This window comes from Mesocricetus auratus, unplaced genomic scaffold (genome assembly GCF_017639785.1).
Source record: "Mesocricetus auratus isolate SY011 unplaced genomic scaffold, BCM_Maur_2.0 Super-Scaffold_100003, whole genome shotgun sequence".
NCBI lineage: Eukaryota > Metazoa > Chordata > Mammalia > Rodentia > Cricetidae > Mesocricetus > Mesocricetus auratus.
In genome coordinates this window covers 93,000,178-93,020,477 of record NW_024429188.1, presented here as the reverse complement: position 1 = coordinate 93,020,477, position 20,300 = coordinate 93,000,178, and the positions used below count along the sequence as shown (strand labels likewise).

Sequence of the window (20,300 nt, the reverse complement as noted above, 5' to 3'; positions counted from 1 at the left end):
ACCAGTGAAACAAGCCAAGGGATTTTAGTTATTGTATTTCATGTGTAATTTATTCTTTAAATAGAAGGATCACCACTTGTTTAAGCAATTCTATTGTACAAAAGTCCAAATGTACAAAATACATAATTATTGAATGGCTTCTTACTTATAAAATGGTTCCATTCATAAGATTTCTAATCATATCACCCATATTCTTGCCATAATTTCCTAATTCATTCTGAAATTGATTTTAGCACATTATCACCAATGATAAATAGCTAACTCACGGAACAAATGCAGGCAGGGCTTTAATGAAATAACTTAATACAAAGCACAAAAATAGATAATTGAAAATAGCTAGCACTTACTTCAACTTGACAGCAAATCAAAATGAGGGCAAACAAAAGGAAAACAGGAAAGGAAGAAAAAAAAGCATCTTTGAAATCTGGATTCAAAGAAGACTAAGGAAAGATGCTCGGACTTTGATGTCCCATTTCAGGGGTTTGCTGATCTGGGATTCCTTTTGGTCTTTCTAATCCTGTATTTTCACATGGACTTTGCTACCACATCGTGTCAATGAGACAGGAAAAGGGCAGGGATGAAGGAATTACTTCCTGTATTACATAGTAATAATAATCAAACTTAAAAATCTGTTCTTTACCACAAATACTCTGGCCTTTTGTATGCAAAGTCTCTTGCCATGCTGACACCATGCTACATTAAAACTCAGCAGCATACTTTTTTACCTTAGCATGCAATAATTTTGTTAAAAAATAATTTGACTTTCTCTGGAGTAGGTGAAAGTTAAACATATCATTTTGTGAACGATGCTTTGTTCTCATTAGGAAAAAAAATAATTATTTGGCTAATGGTTGTGGTTGCTTAAATGGTCTCTTGTCTATTAAGAAAATCAATTATTATTTCTTAGTTTTTCTGTATGTAGTCATTAATTTTCTGCCTAGATTTATGACACTTCTCTAAATTAATTATATTTTGAAGACTGGTACAGCTTAGTTTCTATTATACCTAAAGTAAATCTTTCAATTTCCTGAAAATCATTCTTACAAGCTCCATTTTTAAAATACATGTAAATATATTTTATAATCATTTAATAAGATGGTTTAATTTTACACATTTACACAAAATTGGCTATTTGGGGTTGTTTTCAAAAGCTCACTGCAGAGATACAATGCAATCTTTGGCTTGCTTTCCCAGGTAGCCCCACACTGCCATCTGGTGGTCATGTGGGTACTATACCTTTTCAAATTTCTGCTTTCATTTCTAGTCTTTTTCAAGTAAGTATATAGCCATGATTGTTCTCTTTTATTTTCTTTCACAAAGATTTCTTTTAAAGTATAATAGTCTATTAAAATAACACAAGCCTCCAACTCTATTATTCAGACTAATAAGGAATGGCCTTTTATCCGGCAGTAGCACAGTGGACATTGGATAGACTCATAAACATTGTTTTGGAACAAACTGATAATAATACCAATCCAAAGTGAAAAAGCAGCCAAATAGGACTAAATGGTATTGTGACAGCAAAACAATTGCATTCAGAAGATTCCTAATCATGTCTTCCACGTTTTAAATCAGACTAGGGGCGGGGCCTTTGAAGGCAACTCAGAGTCAGCACAATAGAGAAACAGGGTTCAGGCATTGGTTTGCTATAGACAACAGGAAGCAAGCAGGAAAGAATACAATAACAAAACAGTGTAAATTTTTGGCAAAGCTAGTACAGTGACTAGAATAGGCAGGATGGTACTGGAAAATGTGTGGCAACCATATGGAGATTGTCCCTGGCCCACACCACAAGTGACAGATGTCATTTGTTCTTGGCAAACTGACAGGATAGAGTGGAAAGGAGCTGGAAAATCAGACTTTTAGAGTGGAAATAATACAAAGGTACTTTCACCAATTACTGCATCTACCCACCCAACTCAGTGTTCTACCACCTGCTGTTCCATTCACAGGAAGAATTCCTTCTGGTTCTATGGGGTTTTGCATTGATGGAGGAGAGTGGGCCTCTCCTGATGGCCCCAGGTCTGCACAGGATTGTGCCTTTTATTCAGGAGGGTTTGCAGATCACAATGGTAGAACTACAAGATGTGACAGGCTGCGGGTGTTCCATTTGACAGGATTTGGGCATCTACTTCTGAATCTCCAGGCATGATGTTGGTAGGAAAGAAATAAAGACTAAATGAGCAAATAACCACAGTCTTCGTGGCATTGACATGAACTGAAAAATCAATAATTCTCAGATAGGTGGGAGGTGCTATTGCATAACACACACATAATATCACATCATAATTCTGTAATTTTTTAAAATTCGTGTTGCATATGCTGAAGTAATTAACATTAGAATTATTTGTGTGATTTCCATGTGGAAAATGAAAAGATGCCTACTGTTTTCACAACATAAAGTTCAAAAGTTGAACCTATTATTTTTGTTTGATAGGGAAATTCTCAGGAGAGTTAAATTCCCTTAGTCATATTAGAGTGCCCGGGGTACAATAATTTTTATTTTTATTAAAAGACAAAAGTTAGAGCACTGAGGATGTAGCTTAGTGTACAAAAGTATAAGGACTTGAGTTCAAATCCCCACAACACACATAAGAAGCTAGGCATGCATACCTTTACATTTGCCTGTAACTCCACTGCTGTAGGGGACAGAGACAGGAGGGTTGTAGGGACTTGCTGACCACCAGGATAGCTCCAGATTCATTGAAAGACAATTTCTCAGGAGAATAGGACATAGGGTTATAGAATAGGATACCCAACATCCTTCTCTGGTCCATACAAATACGTATACAAATGTATATGCCCACATACATACAGGCACACACACCACACATACAAATGAAATAAATTCTTTTTAAAAATGAATTTTAATTGCCAGTAAATTAGAGTCTTACCTGAAATAGTGCTTTTGTATGCTTTTTATAAACTGATACTGATTTTCTTATTCTGTGGCACTGGGGATTCCATTTACAACCTCGTATATGCTAGGCATGTATTCTAATGGTGATCTATAGTCTCAAGCCTTTAAAAAGAATTTGTTTTGAGACAGAGTCTTTCTAAGTGGCTTAGCCTGATCTTAAACTCCCTCTGCATCCCAGGTAAGTCTTCTACCCTCTGCCTCCTTAGTAGACTGGATTACAGGCTTGTGCCATCAGGTCTGGCTTATGTTTGTATTTAGATTAATATTAATATTGATTATATGCAAGATAATATAGTATGGCGAATAGGTGATAATAAATTACAAATCTATTGTGTGTTGAGTGGGTATATAACCAGAGATTTCTTCACTTTTAATGCCTCACTCTTAATATTAAAATATGAATCAAATTGAAACATGAAGAATTAAAGTATATATTACAAATCATGCATAATACTATTCAGTGTGCATCTTTTCAGGAAGGCATCAACTATATAAAATCAATACATTTCGGTGGCTCAAAGTTAACACCTGATAGACCCTGTCTTCACTTTACCTTCCTCCAATCCATCTCCACATAGAAGCAGCAGTGACCTTTCTAAAATATCAACCTGACGGTTTTCCCCCACCTCTTCAAGTGTCCAGCCTTCAGCTTACTTAAAACTTTACAGTGACTTAATGGCTTTAAGTGTAACTGCCTTAAAAACTCACAGCATATTCTAAATTCAGCTGCATTCTTACCATTCACTATCACTACCCCAAAACATACATGTTTTGACCACACAAAATCCCTCTCGTTCTATACGAAAATGGCCATTATCGTAGGCTTCCTTAATACTCAGCCCCTCCCAACACTGTATCATTTGCCAGAATTATTCTTTCCGTCTACACAATACATCTCCCTGTCTTTTTCTGGCCAAGCTCTAGCCATCATTTATGTCTCAGACTGAATGTTCTGTCCCCAGGAAGTTTACTCTGGCCTCATAAGTCTGAGATAACTGTTCTCCTTCTACTTTCCAGAAGTACTTTAGACATCATCTATCTGTCTTGACTCGTTTCATACTGTACTGTAATTGCTTGGTTACTGCAAATCCCATAAAGGTAGATACCACTATTGTATACTACTGAATCCACCAGGATCTTCCATAGTGCCTGGTACATAGTAATTACTTGATAAAATTTGTGTTAAATGGATGAACATGTATTTCTTTTAATCTCTTCAACATTACTGATACAAATTATAGTATTATTGTTTTGTCTCGTTTCAGTCTGTGATGCTTCTCTTACACAGTCAGCGGCGTTACATCTTTGAGTATGACCAATCAGATTGTCTGCTGTCAGTCACCATGCCTAGCATGGTGCGCCACAGCTTACAAACCATGCTTTCAGTGGGCTACTACCGTAACATCTACACTCCACCAGACAGCAGCACTTCTTTAATCCAAGACTACAGTCGAGATGGCCGACTGCTACAGACTCTGCATCTAGGGACTGGGCGCAGAGTTTTATACAAGTACACAAAGCAAGCAAGACTCTCTGAGATTCTCTATGACACCACTCAGGTCACACTGACATATGAAGAGTCTTCTGGAGTGATTAAGACAATACACCTGATGCATGATGGATTTATTTGCACAATCAGATACAGGCAAACAGGTTTGTCATGAAAGGGGGTAGCATTATACATCATCATCCATATTATTTTATAAATTTATGATAAAATTCATAAAAAGAAATGTTAATATCTGTGCTCATGTTTGACTGAACAAATTTCTGTTTTACTTCCCATACTATCTTCCAATTTAAAACATCTACCTGAAAACTGATTCCTTAATAGCATACCGTATATTTCTGGCTCTCTCAGTTTTCAAAACAATTGAAATTTCAGTTCTTATCTTAACCCTATACTTGTTCATATCCACCCCTACATCTTTCCAAAGATCTGTGTATAAGACATGAAGCTCAGAAACAGCTTAAGCCCGGGGTAACCTCTATAAGCCTCAGTTGATGACAAAAGTCAGGACTTGGGATTTATTTCAGCCTTTGGATTCATAACATGCCCAAAGCCAATTACTTGAATGTTGGACATTGTGAAAACCTGACCATCTGACTTTGTAGCAAAGGTTAAATAAAATGAACGCATTGTGCCAGTGATGATAGCAAGAAATTGTGCATAATATCAGTTTTTCCCTCTGGGCTACTGGATGGGTTATTACTTCAATTGTTCCTATAATTAAATTGTTCTGTAACTATGCTATTCGATATTTCCATGTCTAATGACTAATATTATAAACACACACACAGCAATATGCCCAGGCATCATACATCTGAGACAAATCTATTATAGGATATTATTTTGAATATAAAAGTATCAATACTTAATAAAAATCTGTGGTTGTTCCTGTTTTATCAGTTGGCTCTTTTCTCATTTTTATTTTGGTTCTTACAGGGCCTCTCATTGGACGTCAGATTTTCCGATTCAGTGAAGAAGGTCTTGTGAATGCGCGGTTTGACTACAGTTACAACAATTTCCGTGTCACCAGCATGCAAGCTGTGATCAATGAGACCCCTTTACCCATAGATCTATACCGATATGTTGATGTTTCTGGTAGAACAGAACAGTTTGGAAAATTCAGTGTAATTAATTATGATTTAAATCAGGTTATAACGACTACAGTGATGAAGCACACTAAGATCTTCAGTGCCAATGGACAAGTCATTGAAGTCCAATATGAGATCCTGAAAGCAATTGCCTACTGGATGACTATTCAGTACGATACTATGGGCCGGATGGTTATATGTGATATAAGGGTAGGAGTAGATGCCAATATCACAAGGTACTTCTATGAATACGATGCTGATGGGCAACTTCAAACTGTTTCTGTGAATGACAAAACCCAGTGGCGTTACAGTTACGATCTGAATGGAAACATCAACCTCTTGAGCCATGGGAATAGTGCTCGTCTTACTCCCCTCCGATATGACCTCCGAGACCGCATTACTAGATTAGGAGAAATTCAGTATAAGATGGATGAAGATGGTTTTCTCAGACAGAGAGGAAATGATATATTTGAGTATAATTCTAATGGTCTGTTGCAGAAAGCCTACAATAAGGTTTCTGGCTGGACTGTACAGTATTACTATGATGGGCTTGGGCGACGTGTTGCCAGCAAGTCTAGCCTAGGAGAGCATCTCCAGTTCTTTTATGCAGACCTTGCCAACCCTATAAGAGTCACTCATCTGTACAACCACACAAGCTCAGAGATTACATCTCTTTATTATGATCTCCAGGGTCACCTTATTGCCATGGAGTTAAGCAGTGGTGAAGAATATTACGTAGCCTGTGATAATACGGGCACTCCACTAGCTGTGTTCAGCAGTCGGGGTCAGGTCATAAAGGAGATTCTGTATACACCTTATGGTGATATCTACCATGATACCTACCCTGATTTTCAGGTCATAATTGGTTTTCATGGAGGACTGTATGATTTTCTTACTAAACTAGTGCATCTAGGGCAAAGGGATTATGATGTCGTTGCTGGCAGATGGACAACGCCTAATCATCACATATGGACACAGTTGAACCTTCTTCCTAAACCATTCAACCTCTACTCCTTTGAGAATAACTACCCAGTTGGCAAAACTCAAGATGTTGCAAAGTATACCACAGGTATTAAATTTAATACAATTAAGTTGAATTTGAACTAACTTAATGCTGGCCATGTTATTACATAATCTCAATGCCTTTGTAGAGATGTTCCTTCTAAATGTCACATTTTCCAGAGTAACAAAAGCATGTAACTTTTCATCAGATGTAGTGATTTTGCATCCTAGTTCATTACTCTTTCCCTTTAAGCTGTTTCTATGTTTTATCCTTAAAAGCTTGCCCACATATTCTCATGAAACCATCAGGATTAAATCAAACAGAAATAAATCCCATGTCATAATCCATGTGACCTTATAACCAGTATCATATTATGAGTTTCACTATTGTGAACTGAGCCTCTTCCTGGGATTGTCCACAGACCAATAGATTTCCCTACATAGGGGAAAGGATGTTGTTTCAGAGTGAATCAAATAAGGGAAAATGGTTACTTCACCTTCCCACTGTCTAAACATTTACAGCAGAAGCATATCTTTCAAGTTTGGAAATGCTTTCTGAATGCCTGTTTTTTTTCTTTTGAATTTTGTGTTTCACAGACATTGGCAGTTGGTTGGAGCTATTTGGTTTCCAGTTACACAATGTACTACCAGGATTTCCCAAACCAGAACTAGAAAACTTGGAATTAACTTATGAGCTTCTTCAGCTTCAGACAAAAACTCAAGAGTGGGACCCTGGAAAGGTCAGTACAAATTTTAGCTAAAGAAAAGACAAAAGCAAACAAACAAAAAACCAGAAGAGCATCTAATCCAAGAATATGATATTCTATGCTTTTGATTATTTCTTTGAAGGACTTTTTAATGACTTATGAAGATGCTTCCATAAAGAAAAGATCAGGAAAGTGGAGCTTTGAGAAAAGAAAAAACTAGTAGATAGCTTGATTGCTGCTGTAATAGATACATAAGAAGAAAGAAACTTCTTAAATTCTAAAATCAGGCAGCAATGGCAATAATGGATTCTGTATAGAGAAAAACTGTGTACTAAGGATGGTGCCTTAAGAACATGAATATAACATAAAACTATTTTGATAAATAAAATCATATATGGGCATAATATACAAAGATACTACAACTTATGGGGATAAAGTCTTGAAAAATATAAACGCTGAAACAACCACAAGTAGGCAGATGATTTGATGAAGATCATAAAATACAAACAGAAAGCAAAAGGAAGGAAGAAAAGAAAACTGAAATTTGGGTAGGAAGACTTGATATTTAGATCAAAAAATTATAAGGGACAGGAAAATCTAAGTATATATTGTAAAGTTATATCTTTTATAAGCATATGTAATACATACATGGTTTTTATAACTAAAAGCCATTTTTAAATGACTGTCAAAATGTTAAAAATTATTGAATTCTAGGAGTATTGGTAGTCTTTTCTCTTTGTTTCTTAGCAAATTTGAAAGTTTCCCAAGTAAGAAAAAAATTTAAGTATATACAAATATTAGCTTGTCTTTCATATTTTCATAGTTTTTTTTCACTTATTTATAAGGCCAGGAGTAACTGAAAGGAGGAGCTATATTTTATACACTTTTCCAATATCACTATGCATAAATATCCCTCTATGTACACTAATAACATCAAGATAGTAGCAGTTAGCTTTCTGAATGTAAGATCTGTGTTTTGAGTGAGCTAGCCTATTTAAAGTTCCTTCTACACCCCTCCCTCTAAGGCATAAGAAACATCACAGAAGAAGGGACATGAAGATCATAAGGATCAGAGGTTGGGGACATGGCAAGCAGTTACATTCACAGTAGCTCTGGTTGTCTACACCAGACAAATGCAAAATCAATCTAGTCAATGTTACAGCATCAGGGTGGGGCTCACAAGGCCCCAATGCCTGCTAGTTGAGAAGTAATAGGCACTCAATGACAACCAGGGGAAAGTCAGTTTTCTTCAAGTGTGAGACCTGTGGTGAGTTGCCCATGCTACGGTAGAGAGCCCTATACCTTCATGCACATGGGCAATGCCAATTGCACTAACTGGAGTCAGGAGCATGTACAAATAGGAGAGGATGTAAGGTGATTGTATTTTGTAGAGTGAAGTACCTGACAGAAGTTGGAATTGAGGAGTAAGGAGTGGGTTTGATCAAAATGAAATATATTCATGTTGAATGGAAAACTTTCAGAAACTGGCTGCCACAGTACATGCCGAAATAGAAAAACCAAAACACAAAGTTCCTTGTAGCTCTGAAATTGTGGGAAAACATGTTTGAACATATTTTCTTGTACTCAACCAAGGAAAGATGTAAGACAACTGAGAAACCCGTACATGCTAGCCTTCTGTTTTCCCAGGCTTTGATGTAGGTATTCCAGTTTGGGCTTTTTTTCAAAAGTAATGAGTAAGTGAAAACTTAGAGAAGGAATCCCCCTTGCCAACCTTTCCTTGCCAGTAGTCAGCAGGCATACAGCAGGTATCTAACCATGTGCTGCTTTTGCCCCATTCCTTCTTTCCTAGATGATCCTGGGCATTCAGTGTGAGCTCCAGAAACAGCTCAGGAATTTCATTTCCTTGGATCAGCTTCCTATGACTCCCCAGTACAATGAGGGGAGGTGCCTTGAAGGAGGGAAACAGCCAAGGTTTGCTGCTGTCCCTTCTGTCTTTGGCAAAGGTATAAAATTTGCCATCAAGGAGGGCATAGTGACGGCTGATATTATAGGAGTAGCCAATGAAGATAGCAGGCGTCTTGCTGCCATTCTCAACAACGCTCATTACCTGGAAAACCTGCATTTTACCATAGAAGGGAGGGACACTCACTACTTCATTAAGCTAGGGTCTCTGGAGGAAGACCTGGTGCTCATCGGTAACACTGGGGGGAGGCGGATTCTGGAGAATGGTGTCAATGTCACTGTGTCTCAGATGACATCAGTGTTGAATGGGAGGACTAGACGGTTTGCAGACATTCAACTACAGCACGGAGCTCTGTGCTTCAATATCCGGTACGGAACGACTGTCGAAGAGGAAAAGAACCACGTGTTGGAGATGGCCAGACAGCGAGCGGTGGCCCAGGCCTGGACTCAGGAGCAGAGGAGACTGCAGGAAGGGGAAGAGGGGACCCGGGCATGGACAGAGGGGGAAAAACAGCAGCTTTTGAGCACTGGGAGGGTGCAAGGGTATGATGGGTATTTTGTCTTGTCTGTTGAGCAGTATTTAGAACTTTCAGACAGTGCCAACAATATTCACTTTATGAGACAGAGCGAAATAGGCAGGAGGTAACAAAAGAAATCTCTGCCTTTGCGTCACCAAAGACTGCCTGTTTTTAAAACAAAAAAAAAAGGTTTATTGTATTGGTTTTCTAGATCAGAACTCTGTATATGTAAATATGGAGGAAAAACATATCCAACTGCCTTTCAATGTGACAGAAGATGGTATTTTACTATTGTTTGTTTAAACTCTTTAAGAAATGACAGAGATTTTTAGTTCTCGTGTGGCAGTATTCAAAAGAACACAAGCTGAACTCAAACAGTTCACACAAATGTTTTCAGAAAGCACCACTTTCAATTTGTTGAGCCATGCAGACGTTCAACTACATAAAAAGAACGCAAGGCTCTCAATTTCTATTGTGACACCAAGTTTCACATCTAACTGTTGGCAGGACTTACAGGCTCCTTGAAAGTGTGGTGCAATAGTATCTGAACCTTGCATCTCAAAAGGCTGCCAGCCCCTTCACATGGTCCAGATCTGTTATAGGAAACTTAAAAGGAAATCTCAAGTGTTTTCAAACACCATCTCCTGGAGTCAGAAGCTGTTTTCCCTCCTCCCCTGATTTTTCCTCCTTGCTTGTTAAAAAGTAAATGCCATGTTGTTGTGCTGTGTTTTGGCGTGTGGTGGCTGGCTTCGGTCTATCATGCTTTGCTGTGGGTGTGGTTCAGGCTGAAGAGCCACTGTTTTGCTTGTGTGTACATGGTACCAAAGCAGCTGGTCGATGTGACCTCTGTCACATGACCTGTTTTGACTCCATTTTTTTTTATCCATTTGCCCAGCTGTATTGGCGTCATGTAAACATAGCTTTTATTAACCTGGGTAGGAATTTCTCATTTATATATAGAGTGTGCTTTGGTCATAGTTTCACATTAGTTGTCCAGTATTTATACACTAATCCAATGGTTTGTGCACATGAAAGGTAATATACTAAAAAGTATCTGGTATAATAAAAGAGGTTTTAACAGGTATCTGTGCCTGTGATGCTGATAAACTTATTTAACTACTGCAGAAATTCCCAAGAGCCAAAATCTTAGAAACAATAGACCTTGTATTAAAGTGAAAAAGAGACAAAAGCCAACATAATAAGAGTTGCTGCCTCATCATTTCTTCCCACTTAGATTCATCTTTCAAATGGACAATTTTGTATTGAATCTCTCCCAGCCATATGTGGAAAGTTGAATTAAGTGAATCATTTCCAACTTAAAACATTTCAACTAATTACAGAAGGGCAGATTAGTTTTTGAACCAACATAATTTATGTGGCTATTTTAGTTCTCTGTCTTTAATCCATTTATTTTTATTTAATCATCTATTCCACCTAGGAAAATAACTATTTTCAAGAGGGATTGTTTGTTCCATAGTAGTTCAAATTTTAGAGAAAGGTCAGGGTTGATGTTAATATCTGCTGCAGTTTCTCAATCTCATGAATCCTGCAGCTAAAGAAGCCACTTGGTGAGCTGAGAGATCTGTGCCAATTGACAAAGAGGCATTTTATAAAATGCTGTTTAATTGCAAGTTGCCACAATGAAAATTCATGACAGCACAACGTACCCAGCAGAAAATTCCCATGAGACAGTTTCTACCCTCCCATCACAGGGTGAACATTTGCTATGTCTGGAGGAGAATTTATGATAGACTGTCCATTTAGATTCTCTCCAGTTACTACCTAAATGCAATATGGGGTCATTGTCTTGCTTTGTGATGACAGTTTCATTGGAAATATGCAAAGTCATAATCCAGGCTCATATTAAGATTTTTAAAAGACTCTTATGCAAAGACGAATGAGGGAGAAGAAAAGGACCCTAGCAAATAGTAGAAGAGGGTGTATTAAAATATTTCATTGTTAAAACATCCAGGTTCAGATCATCACATGCACTTAGGATGGGGGGAAGAAGAAAGAGAGAATTCATGATGAACTCATCATTTATATTTGTAATTGGAAGCACGTTAGCTCAATATATTGCTAATCTAGACTAAAATCCAAGAGTAGGGTTTTTCCTGAAGCAGGCTTGTCTCATCAGTACACTATTTATTCACAATGAAATTCTGAAAAGTTTCACAAACTTGTTGAAAATTTGAATACCTCCACACCAACCTAAAAATAGACCTTAAGTTTCTAGAACCTCTGACATTCTTTTAAGTAAATGAGAAAATAATTTATTAACTGTATATAAAAGTGCATTCTTAATGTGGTGTATTTTTATCACTAACCCAATGTGTCAATATTGGAGTCTATTCTGCTTCTACTTTAAGTGATTGCACTCTTTTGCAACTCACTAATGATATATCATTTTCAAACTGTTTTAAATAACCATTAGAAACAAATACTTGGAGCTACTCCTTCATAGTAAATTACCTTGAACAGTGTGATTCTAGTTTGTAATACGTATTTAGTTAGTTTGTGCCTTTGGTTATCTAAAGTTATATTTGTATTATATTCAGGAAATGCACTTTTTATCACTTGCAGCTGTGGTTTTAATACTGCCTTGAACTATTTATTATTGTTCTCTTTACAACTCCTAAAGTTTTGAAGAGAGAAAGGAAAACCAAAAGGTTAGCACTAACAAGTCGCAAATCTAAGAGGAACGCTTTGGCGTTACTTAACAAGAACATGGAAATATTAAGTATAGTGCTCCTGCTAGCAGAGTAGAAAGGACGCTTGCATTGAGTTTTAGTTCTGAGGTTTAAATGAAAGAACATTTGTGTTTCCTGATGATATTGCAGCTTTGAAGAGAAATTACGTAAAACTTCTCACACACAAAAGACAGGAGGCTCCCACGGCATAGTTACACATACCACTCAAGCAGGTTAAAGTGAGAAAATAGCACTCAGATGCTCCTATAAAGATCATTCTGGGAGGAATGCTGGCAATGCTCTGTGACTGCTTCTTTTCCTGAGGCCCATTTCATTTGTGCTTTTTGTTTTCATCTGTTTTGCTGTTGCACTACAGTCTAGAAATCCAAACAAGCTGAAAAGCTCTAAGTTTAAAAGATAACTACATCTATTTTTTGGTTGTCGTTCTAATCATTATTGATTGGAAGCACGATTCTGGAAGGAAAGAAAAATAAAGCTCAATTCATTCTTTCAGCAAAACACTTGCCATAGAAATAAGTATATGTTTTATTTTTAACCCAACAAAATAATGTATAAAATGAGTGTGTCATTTATTGTCACCTCATCTAGGAGATCTATAACATACAGACTGCATATATAAAATATAATATATACAACATAGTCAAATATGAAAACTTGATGATGTATAATTTGGAATTCATATGCTACCTACATAGAGAGGTATAAAATTCCATTATAACTTTAACTAGATTTTAATTTTCATTACTGTTGACACAGTTTCAGGCATCCCATCACTTAATTCTTCATTTTCCTTCTTTCTTTCCCACTAGACCTATTCCCACAGTAACTTTACCTGGGAGTCCAGGCAAAGTTTTTGCATTTCTGCATATTTCTTTGTGTTAAGAGCAATTTAGTTCAATTGCAATGAAAGCAGAAGAACACTAATCAAGTATGTAAAGAAAATTGGAGGGAATGGAATGTGTTCTAGCTTGTGGGTAAACATGCCTACAGAATGCACAGTTCTTGTTTACTTGGAGGAACTAACATATACACAGCTGACCTGACTAATACTTCAGATCTCAGACTGCTCTTCCACGGCATTCTGTAAGGATTCTTTATTCTGCAAAGAAAACAAAAACCAAAAACCAAAAAAAGAGCAAAATAACAAAAAAAACACAAAAAAAGCAAAGCAAAACAAAACAAAAAACAGAAAAAAAACACCAGAAACAATTCAACTACAAAATCGTGACTTATTTCAGTGTGTCCTTCATGTGAAAGCTGTTAAGGACCAAATATACTACTGTGTGTAAGAAGAAATTGCTTCCTAACCAGTAATTGAACATACTTAGAGTTAAACTTGCTGTGGATTTTGTCTTGGCAGTTGTCATCTTACATTATTTGTCAAAGGAAATGTGTTTGGCAGTTAAAAATCTTTCCTTAGATTTAGTGGTGGACTTTAACCTCTTAAATAAATGTTAGTATATCAGATTGTGTCCTTGAAAAATATTTTACGTGTATGAATCATGACAGTGTCTAACTAAATCTTTACTGTTCTTCTGGCAAAAGCATCAGTAAGAAAAAGGTGAGAAGGAGAAGTACAGCCTTTATGTCAGAAAAGCACTCTTTTTAGCTGCTTACTTTCTCATGAAAAGTAAAGATGTTTACAGTGTATGCCAAGATTTTCAGTTTCTATGTAACAACAGTTAGAGGTTCTAATCATACCGAAAATTGTGTTATAATGGCCTGAGCCATGTTGCTAGGAAACAATAGGTTCCAATTTTGTATTCCTGCTCTCCTGTGCTGAAAAGTGACTGGATACTGTACAGGTTCATGTTCTCTGGCTGCAGTTCAATGGTCTTTTGCATTTTGCTCTGGCTTTCAGGCCAGAAGCATGCATTTTTCTACAAGAGCATCACAACAACATGCTGTAAATATTTAAAGTTAAACATTATGTGTCAATATTTGAAAGAAAAGTACTTTGAATATTTCATTTTTAAAAAATAAAATTGCAAATGAACATTGTGTCTCATTTTATTCATGCGCCAAACTGCATCCCCAAGTCAGTCTGGTCAACTGAGATAGGGAAAGTGGCTCCTTGGCAGGGAACAATAAAGACTGCATTATTTTGAAAATGTAGGTGCAGACATCAAAAAGGCACTAATCCCAGGCAGAAGTCTCTTTATTTTTATTTTTCATACAAATAGGATCTGTGACACAAATGACCACCTAATAAACAAAGAAGAGTGGCTTCAGTGAATTGAAATTCCTCCAGGTTAGGACTTCTTAAAAGGCTTGCTCTGTCTTTTTGGTCCCTCAATCAGCAATAAAGAAAAATTCAATTGAAAAAAATACCTGGTGATGGAGAGCTAGAAGACCAGGGTGTCAAAATGCATTGCCTAAAAAAAGGTGTTTGGACACAGGAGTGGCAATCATGACAGACTATAAAAAGAAACAACAGCTCTACTTAGGTCCTACACCACAGGCTGTGACAATTGGCATTTGTCATTTATTTCTAACACAAAGACATTTCTAGATGAGACTACAAAAATTTGGCCAATAGGTCTTCAAACGTTTGAGTTGATACTAATGGCATCCATTTACTACATAACACTCCTTACTGAAATTTGACATTTACAGCACTTCAAAATGCCCCACTGCCTTTCCTACTGATTATATATGAACTATCACTGGCATATATGGCATTATATGTATATGTACACATATAGGAATATATATCTTACACACACACACACACACACACACACACACACATATATATATATATATATATATATATATATATATATATATATATCTGAGAGCACAGTGAATCCAAGAAACTGGACCACTGGTGGAAAAGAAAGGTTTATTTGGTGAAATTCAAAGCTGCCATAACTGTCAGAGAGAATAGCAAAGGGTAGAGAAAGACTTCCTAGTGTTAAAGAGATGTGTGCTGGCAGTGGGAGGGAGACTGTAAACCCGAATGGTCTAGAAGTTAAGAGTAATGGTTGGGAAGGTTTGTGGAGCAGCAGAGCCCGGGTGTGGGGGGACTAGCATGACAACTAGATACCCCATTGCCAGAGGCAGTCAGCTGTAAGGGCAAATAAGGGAAGTAGGGCTCCTTCAGACAAACAGAAAGCCGCTTCACTAGTTTCTAAGGAACGCTGATTTCAGAGTTTTGATTGTCTATCATCTGTTTATCACTCAGAGTCCAGCCTGAGCTGAGCCTAAGCTGCACTTTAGACTTTGTCAATGGCATTCTCATTTTGGTCACACTTTGGAAGCAGAAGATACCTTTGTCTCAGAACACTAATACAAAGCAGGGAATTTATTAGTTTCACCTAAGGACATTTTTAATTGTGCATTCTACCTGACTCTGGTATCTTTAAAAAATATCAGGAGCCTCTACTTTAACAGCATCATTACAGGATATAAGAACTTTATCCATATTCTTTCCCTGTTCACCTTTACTTTTAATATTTGAACATGTACGCAAAGATTTTGTACTATTGCTACCTTAAAGTTATGTAATTCTAGTGCTTCCATAAATCCAGTGAGATAAATCAGATTTAATTATTCCTACTTGGTAAATGCTATAAGGGTATCAGATTGACTTAGCTTAGGTCACACGGACTCTGGGTGACAAAGATGAAAAGAAAATACAGGTCTCTTGCATTCCTGGTTTCACTCTAATACCAAATGTGGCATCACCACCTATCTTCTTGTGAGAAGGGCAAATGAATTCCAGGGGTGAGGTAGGGGTGTCAAGGGGTGGGGGGGGTGTACGTGAGCGCACACGCAGGCACATGCACACGTGTTATGTTGATGGATTTTGTCCATCTCAGTTTGTCACATTTGTTACATCAAAACACGTTCTTTTAAAAACCAAATGAGGGTCATGTGTTTGCTACACAAGCATGAGGCTCTGGGTTCGATCCCCACAACACATATGGCAAAACAACAGCCTGAACGTTAAGCATGACCCACTCCCAAGACTAAGTGGGCAACGCACACTGGACTAGATGGAGAAAGAAAAAAAGACAACAACATCTCAAAGGCAGATGGGAAGGAATGGGAGAATGGAAAGGGTGGTTATGCAAGGAGATGGGGAAGGAAGGGTGAATATATTCAAAACACAATAAATCAAATTCTCAAAGACACAATCAGTAAAAAGTACTGGGTTCTTTGTTTTGCTTTCTTTTGCATGTTTTGTTTAAAACCCAGCATGGTAGCACATAATTATAACCCCAGCTCTGCGGAAGCAAAGACAAGCAAATTCCTGGGGCTTCCTGGTCAGTCAGCATAGCCCAGTTGGTGAGACCCAGCCCAGAAAGAGAACCTGTCTCCAGAAAAAAAAAATAGGTGGACAGAGCCGAGAAACAAAACCTGAGGTTATCCTGTGACTTTTCTCAAGCATGCACACAAGAACAGAAACACATACACACACAAAAAACTCAAATGACCTACTAATAATTCAGCCTTTTACTAGAAATTTGACCAGTGACCCCAAAGTATGAAAGTCTCCAAACTAGCATAGTTTAACTTCACCCCTAACTGCAAACTGAAAAATAATAAGATCCCATTTTCTACAAGGGCAAACACAGGTGACGCAGTTGAATTTATAGCACCCTAACAACAAAGCCAGTTTTCATGTAACCTTGAAACACTCAAGGGCAAATCTCAGTTTTATTATTAATAGACCAGGGATTCTCAGCTCAATAAAGTGAATCAAATAAAACATAGTCTAATGTCATAACATTCATAACAAATTTTAAAGTGTTTCTCATATTTTCAAATAATTTGTTCTATCTAAAGAAAGAATATCTTCCATCCAGCCCTTTATTTATACCAGGTAGCTTCATCAGACATATTCTTCATAGATTTTTTTTCTACCTGTAAGCTGCCACAAGGCTCCTTGCCTGTCACAGTCAAATATACAATTACCTAAGCTTGTCTCCCTACTGACCTTATGCTTCTAAGAACAAATTTTATTAGAAATGGGCTAGTATTTGATAAGCTGTCACATGAATTGTGGGCTTACTCAAAAGAGATATATTCTTGGAAATGCATGTGTCAGAACCTGGGAACACGTCTCACTTAGTACCTGTGACTCCTCCCAGCACTTGTCACCTGGCCTCCTACCCTAAACCCAGGTTCTCTTTCCTATATAACCTCGACCACTTTAGCCATGGGTACTCTTGGTTCTTCTCTCTTGGTCTCTTAGCTCCTAGATGGCTTGCTCTTGGCCTCTTTGCCCTCTCTCCTCTCTCTTCATCTGTTTTTTCCTTTCTTTCTCTCTCTGTCTCTTTGTCTCTGTGTCTGTCTCTCTGTCTCTCTGTCTCTGTCTCTGTCTCTGTCTCTGTCTCTCTGTCTCTGTCTCTGTCTCTGTCTCTGTCTCTCTCTCTCTCTCTCTCTCTCTCTCTCTCTCTCTCTCTCTCTCTCTCTCTCTCTCTCTCTCTTTCTTTTCCTCTCCTCCCATGGCCCTGTTCAGTCTGAACCCTTACAGACCAGATGCCTCTGGCTGAACTCTCTAGTTTCTACAATAAAACCCTTCTGCTCAACCATTCCCAGGAGTAGTCAGGAGTAGTCAGGCCCTCATTTTCATTAAGTATGTGCTTTCTTTTTTCTTCCTTGAGTTGGAATGTTACAAGTATACCTGACTACCTACCATAGCATTTTAGATATAACAAGGGTATGATCTTTCTGTAAAAAGTGCACCTACTACACACTGGTTAATAACAAAGTTACTCATCTTAGGAAAGAAAAGAAATGGAATCAACTTGATGAGTAAAGCTCAGTCAGAGAAGAAGGACAGAGGTCCATGGACTAGAAAGTTTGATAATAGTAAAAATCAGAAAAGTTCCTAACTTTTCCAGGGAATCATTCCAATACAGTACAGTAGTCTTCATCAATGCTTTAGTTTATTGACAGTGTCTGTCTCTATATTTTATTTGTTTATATTTTCTGTCAGAATATCTTTTTCCTTTTTCTTATTTAAATTAGAAACAAGCTTGCTTATTTTAAGACATGGACAGGGTTTCTCCATGTAGCCCTGGCTTACCTGGAACTCATGATGTAGACCAAAATGTCTCTGTATTTTAAATGAATACTTAAAAGCAAATTGGGCAAATAAAAATTTCCAATCCTTCATTAAAAGGTGAAAGACCAGTAATGACTTCAGAAAGTGTTTTTCAAAACAGACTCTTCTAAAGGAACACACAAATATCATTCATGTATTTAGCTATTCCCGAATGAACAGATTTCAGAGAGTTAAAACCTGGACTGAAAGTAAAAATGACACCGGACCAACCACAGCTTCCACCACGAGAGTCTTTATACTGTTATTTGTTTTTTATTTTTGTTATTTTGGTGTGTGTTTTTTTTTTTGCTTGCTTGATTGCTTTTATTTTTATTTTATTTTTTCTTTTAAATTTTGTTTTCTTTGTTTGCTTTGTTCGGTTTTTGGTTTTTCTTTTAAACTTTGCTTTGTTTTGGGAGGGAGGTTGCAAAGGGAAGGGCAGGCTGGGGTGAGGGGAGATGGGTGGGGTTGGGGATAAGTAATGTGAAATCCTAAAAGAAACAATAAAAGTCTGAGTGATTTTTAAAACCATGCATTGAAATCTAAATTCAAACGAAAATAATGTTACAATCTTTTCAGGGGCCTGGGTTAAAGCCATGGTGCTGCATAAGCCAGGTTGGTGGCCCCTGCCTCTAATATAAGCATTCAGGAAGTACAGACAGAAGGATCAAAACTTCAAGGTCATCCTCAGCTACTCAGCAAGTTGGAGATCAGCCTGGACGACATGACAGCCAATGAAAAACTGTATCTAAACATATGTATTTTGTTTTATCTTGAGAGCAGACTTTTTAAATTTACTTACAAGTTAGTGATGCTGTTATTTCAACACATAGCAAGGTGCCTGCAATGCATCGCTGTCATCATGACCATCTTTACATCCTCAAAGCATCCATGGTAAATGCTCAGTATGCACAAAGAAGTTCGGTCTGTCAGCAGTTCACTCATTCTGAACCAAGCTCACAGCATTCAGGGAAAACCCAGACTTCTAATGTATTAGTATTCCTGAGGAAAACTAAGGACCAGAGTATTTGTGCTGATTCATCATACCACTAAATACAAATCTACCTACACATTGGGAACTTTATTTACGTATTTATCAACTTTTATAGTCATTGTTGTCTCTACATTTTTCTTTTTATTGTTTTTACTGTTACTGTTTTCCTGTCCAAATGGACATTGAACTGCCTGAAGACAAGAAACAGGTGTTTTTATTTCTCTGCCCTATTACGTTCCTTGAGTGAATGAATTCGGTGAGGCCTGAAGCAACTTGGCATACTATCAATCACAAAAGCCATGAAAATAAAAATGTGAGAAGAAAACACTGAAATGATCCAACTCTTACTTAGTTTTCAATGACTCAGAATTGCTGAAAATGAATGAAACCACAAGCCTCTGTAGGGTTACACCTAATTACAAATCAGTCGATCATGAGATGCAGCCACTGAAGGTTCCCTTTCAAATAAATTTCTGCTTGTAGTATAAACGACTAGGACAGAGATGTATGAGAAGAGAAATGTATTTCACTTCATCATTTCACTGAATCTCTAACATAATCTCAAAACCTGCAGCATCAAATACAGTAAACCTTTAGAGCCGATTTGAAGCCATAGGCTTGTAAACTGGTTTGGTCTGTGAACCTTGCTTGCATTATGAAGCAATGTGTCCTGTAGCCAAACAATATTAGGCTCCTGATCACCCTGCCTCCACCTCTCAAGTGTTGGGATGAAAAGCATGCACTACCATACCCCACTGGTCCAAAGATTTAACTGTCTTAACAGAAGAACTCTAGGCAAGAATGTCGATTTCAAATTTAAACAAATACCCTTCTCTTTATCTAGTACTTCTTTTCATACACAACTTCAT

At 37.4% G+C, this 20,300-nt stretch overlaps 1 protein-coding gene across 4 annotated transcripts in view; it reads left to right on the top strand.

The window, feature by feature from the left end:
• The window catches only part of Tenm1 (teneurin transmembrane protein 1), a 789,988-nt gene extending 775,613 nt beyond the window's left edge, over window positions 1-14,375 (top strand). For all 4 annotated transcript variants that reach the window (XM_040744566.1, XM_040744568.1, XM_040744567.1 and 1 more), the window contains 4 exons: window positions 4,186-4,573; window positions 5,367-6,587; window positions 7,118-7,260; window positions 9,038-14,375. In XM_040744566.1, coding sequence (XP_040600500.1) covers window positions 4,186-4,573; window positions 5,367-6,587; window positions 7,118-7,260; window positions 9,038-9,796 — 2,511 coding nt within the window. In that variant the 3' untranslated portion in view covers window positions 9,797-14,375. The remainder of the gene's footprint in view (window positions 1-4,185; window positions 4,574-5,366; window positions 6,588-7,117; window positions 7,261-9,037) is intronic.
• Window positions 14,376-20,300: the final 5,925 nt, after the last annotated feature.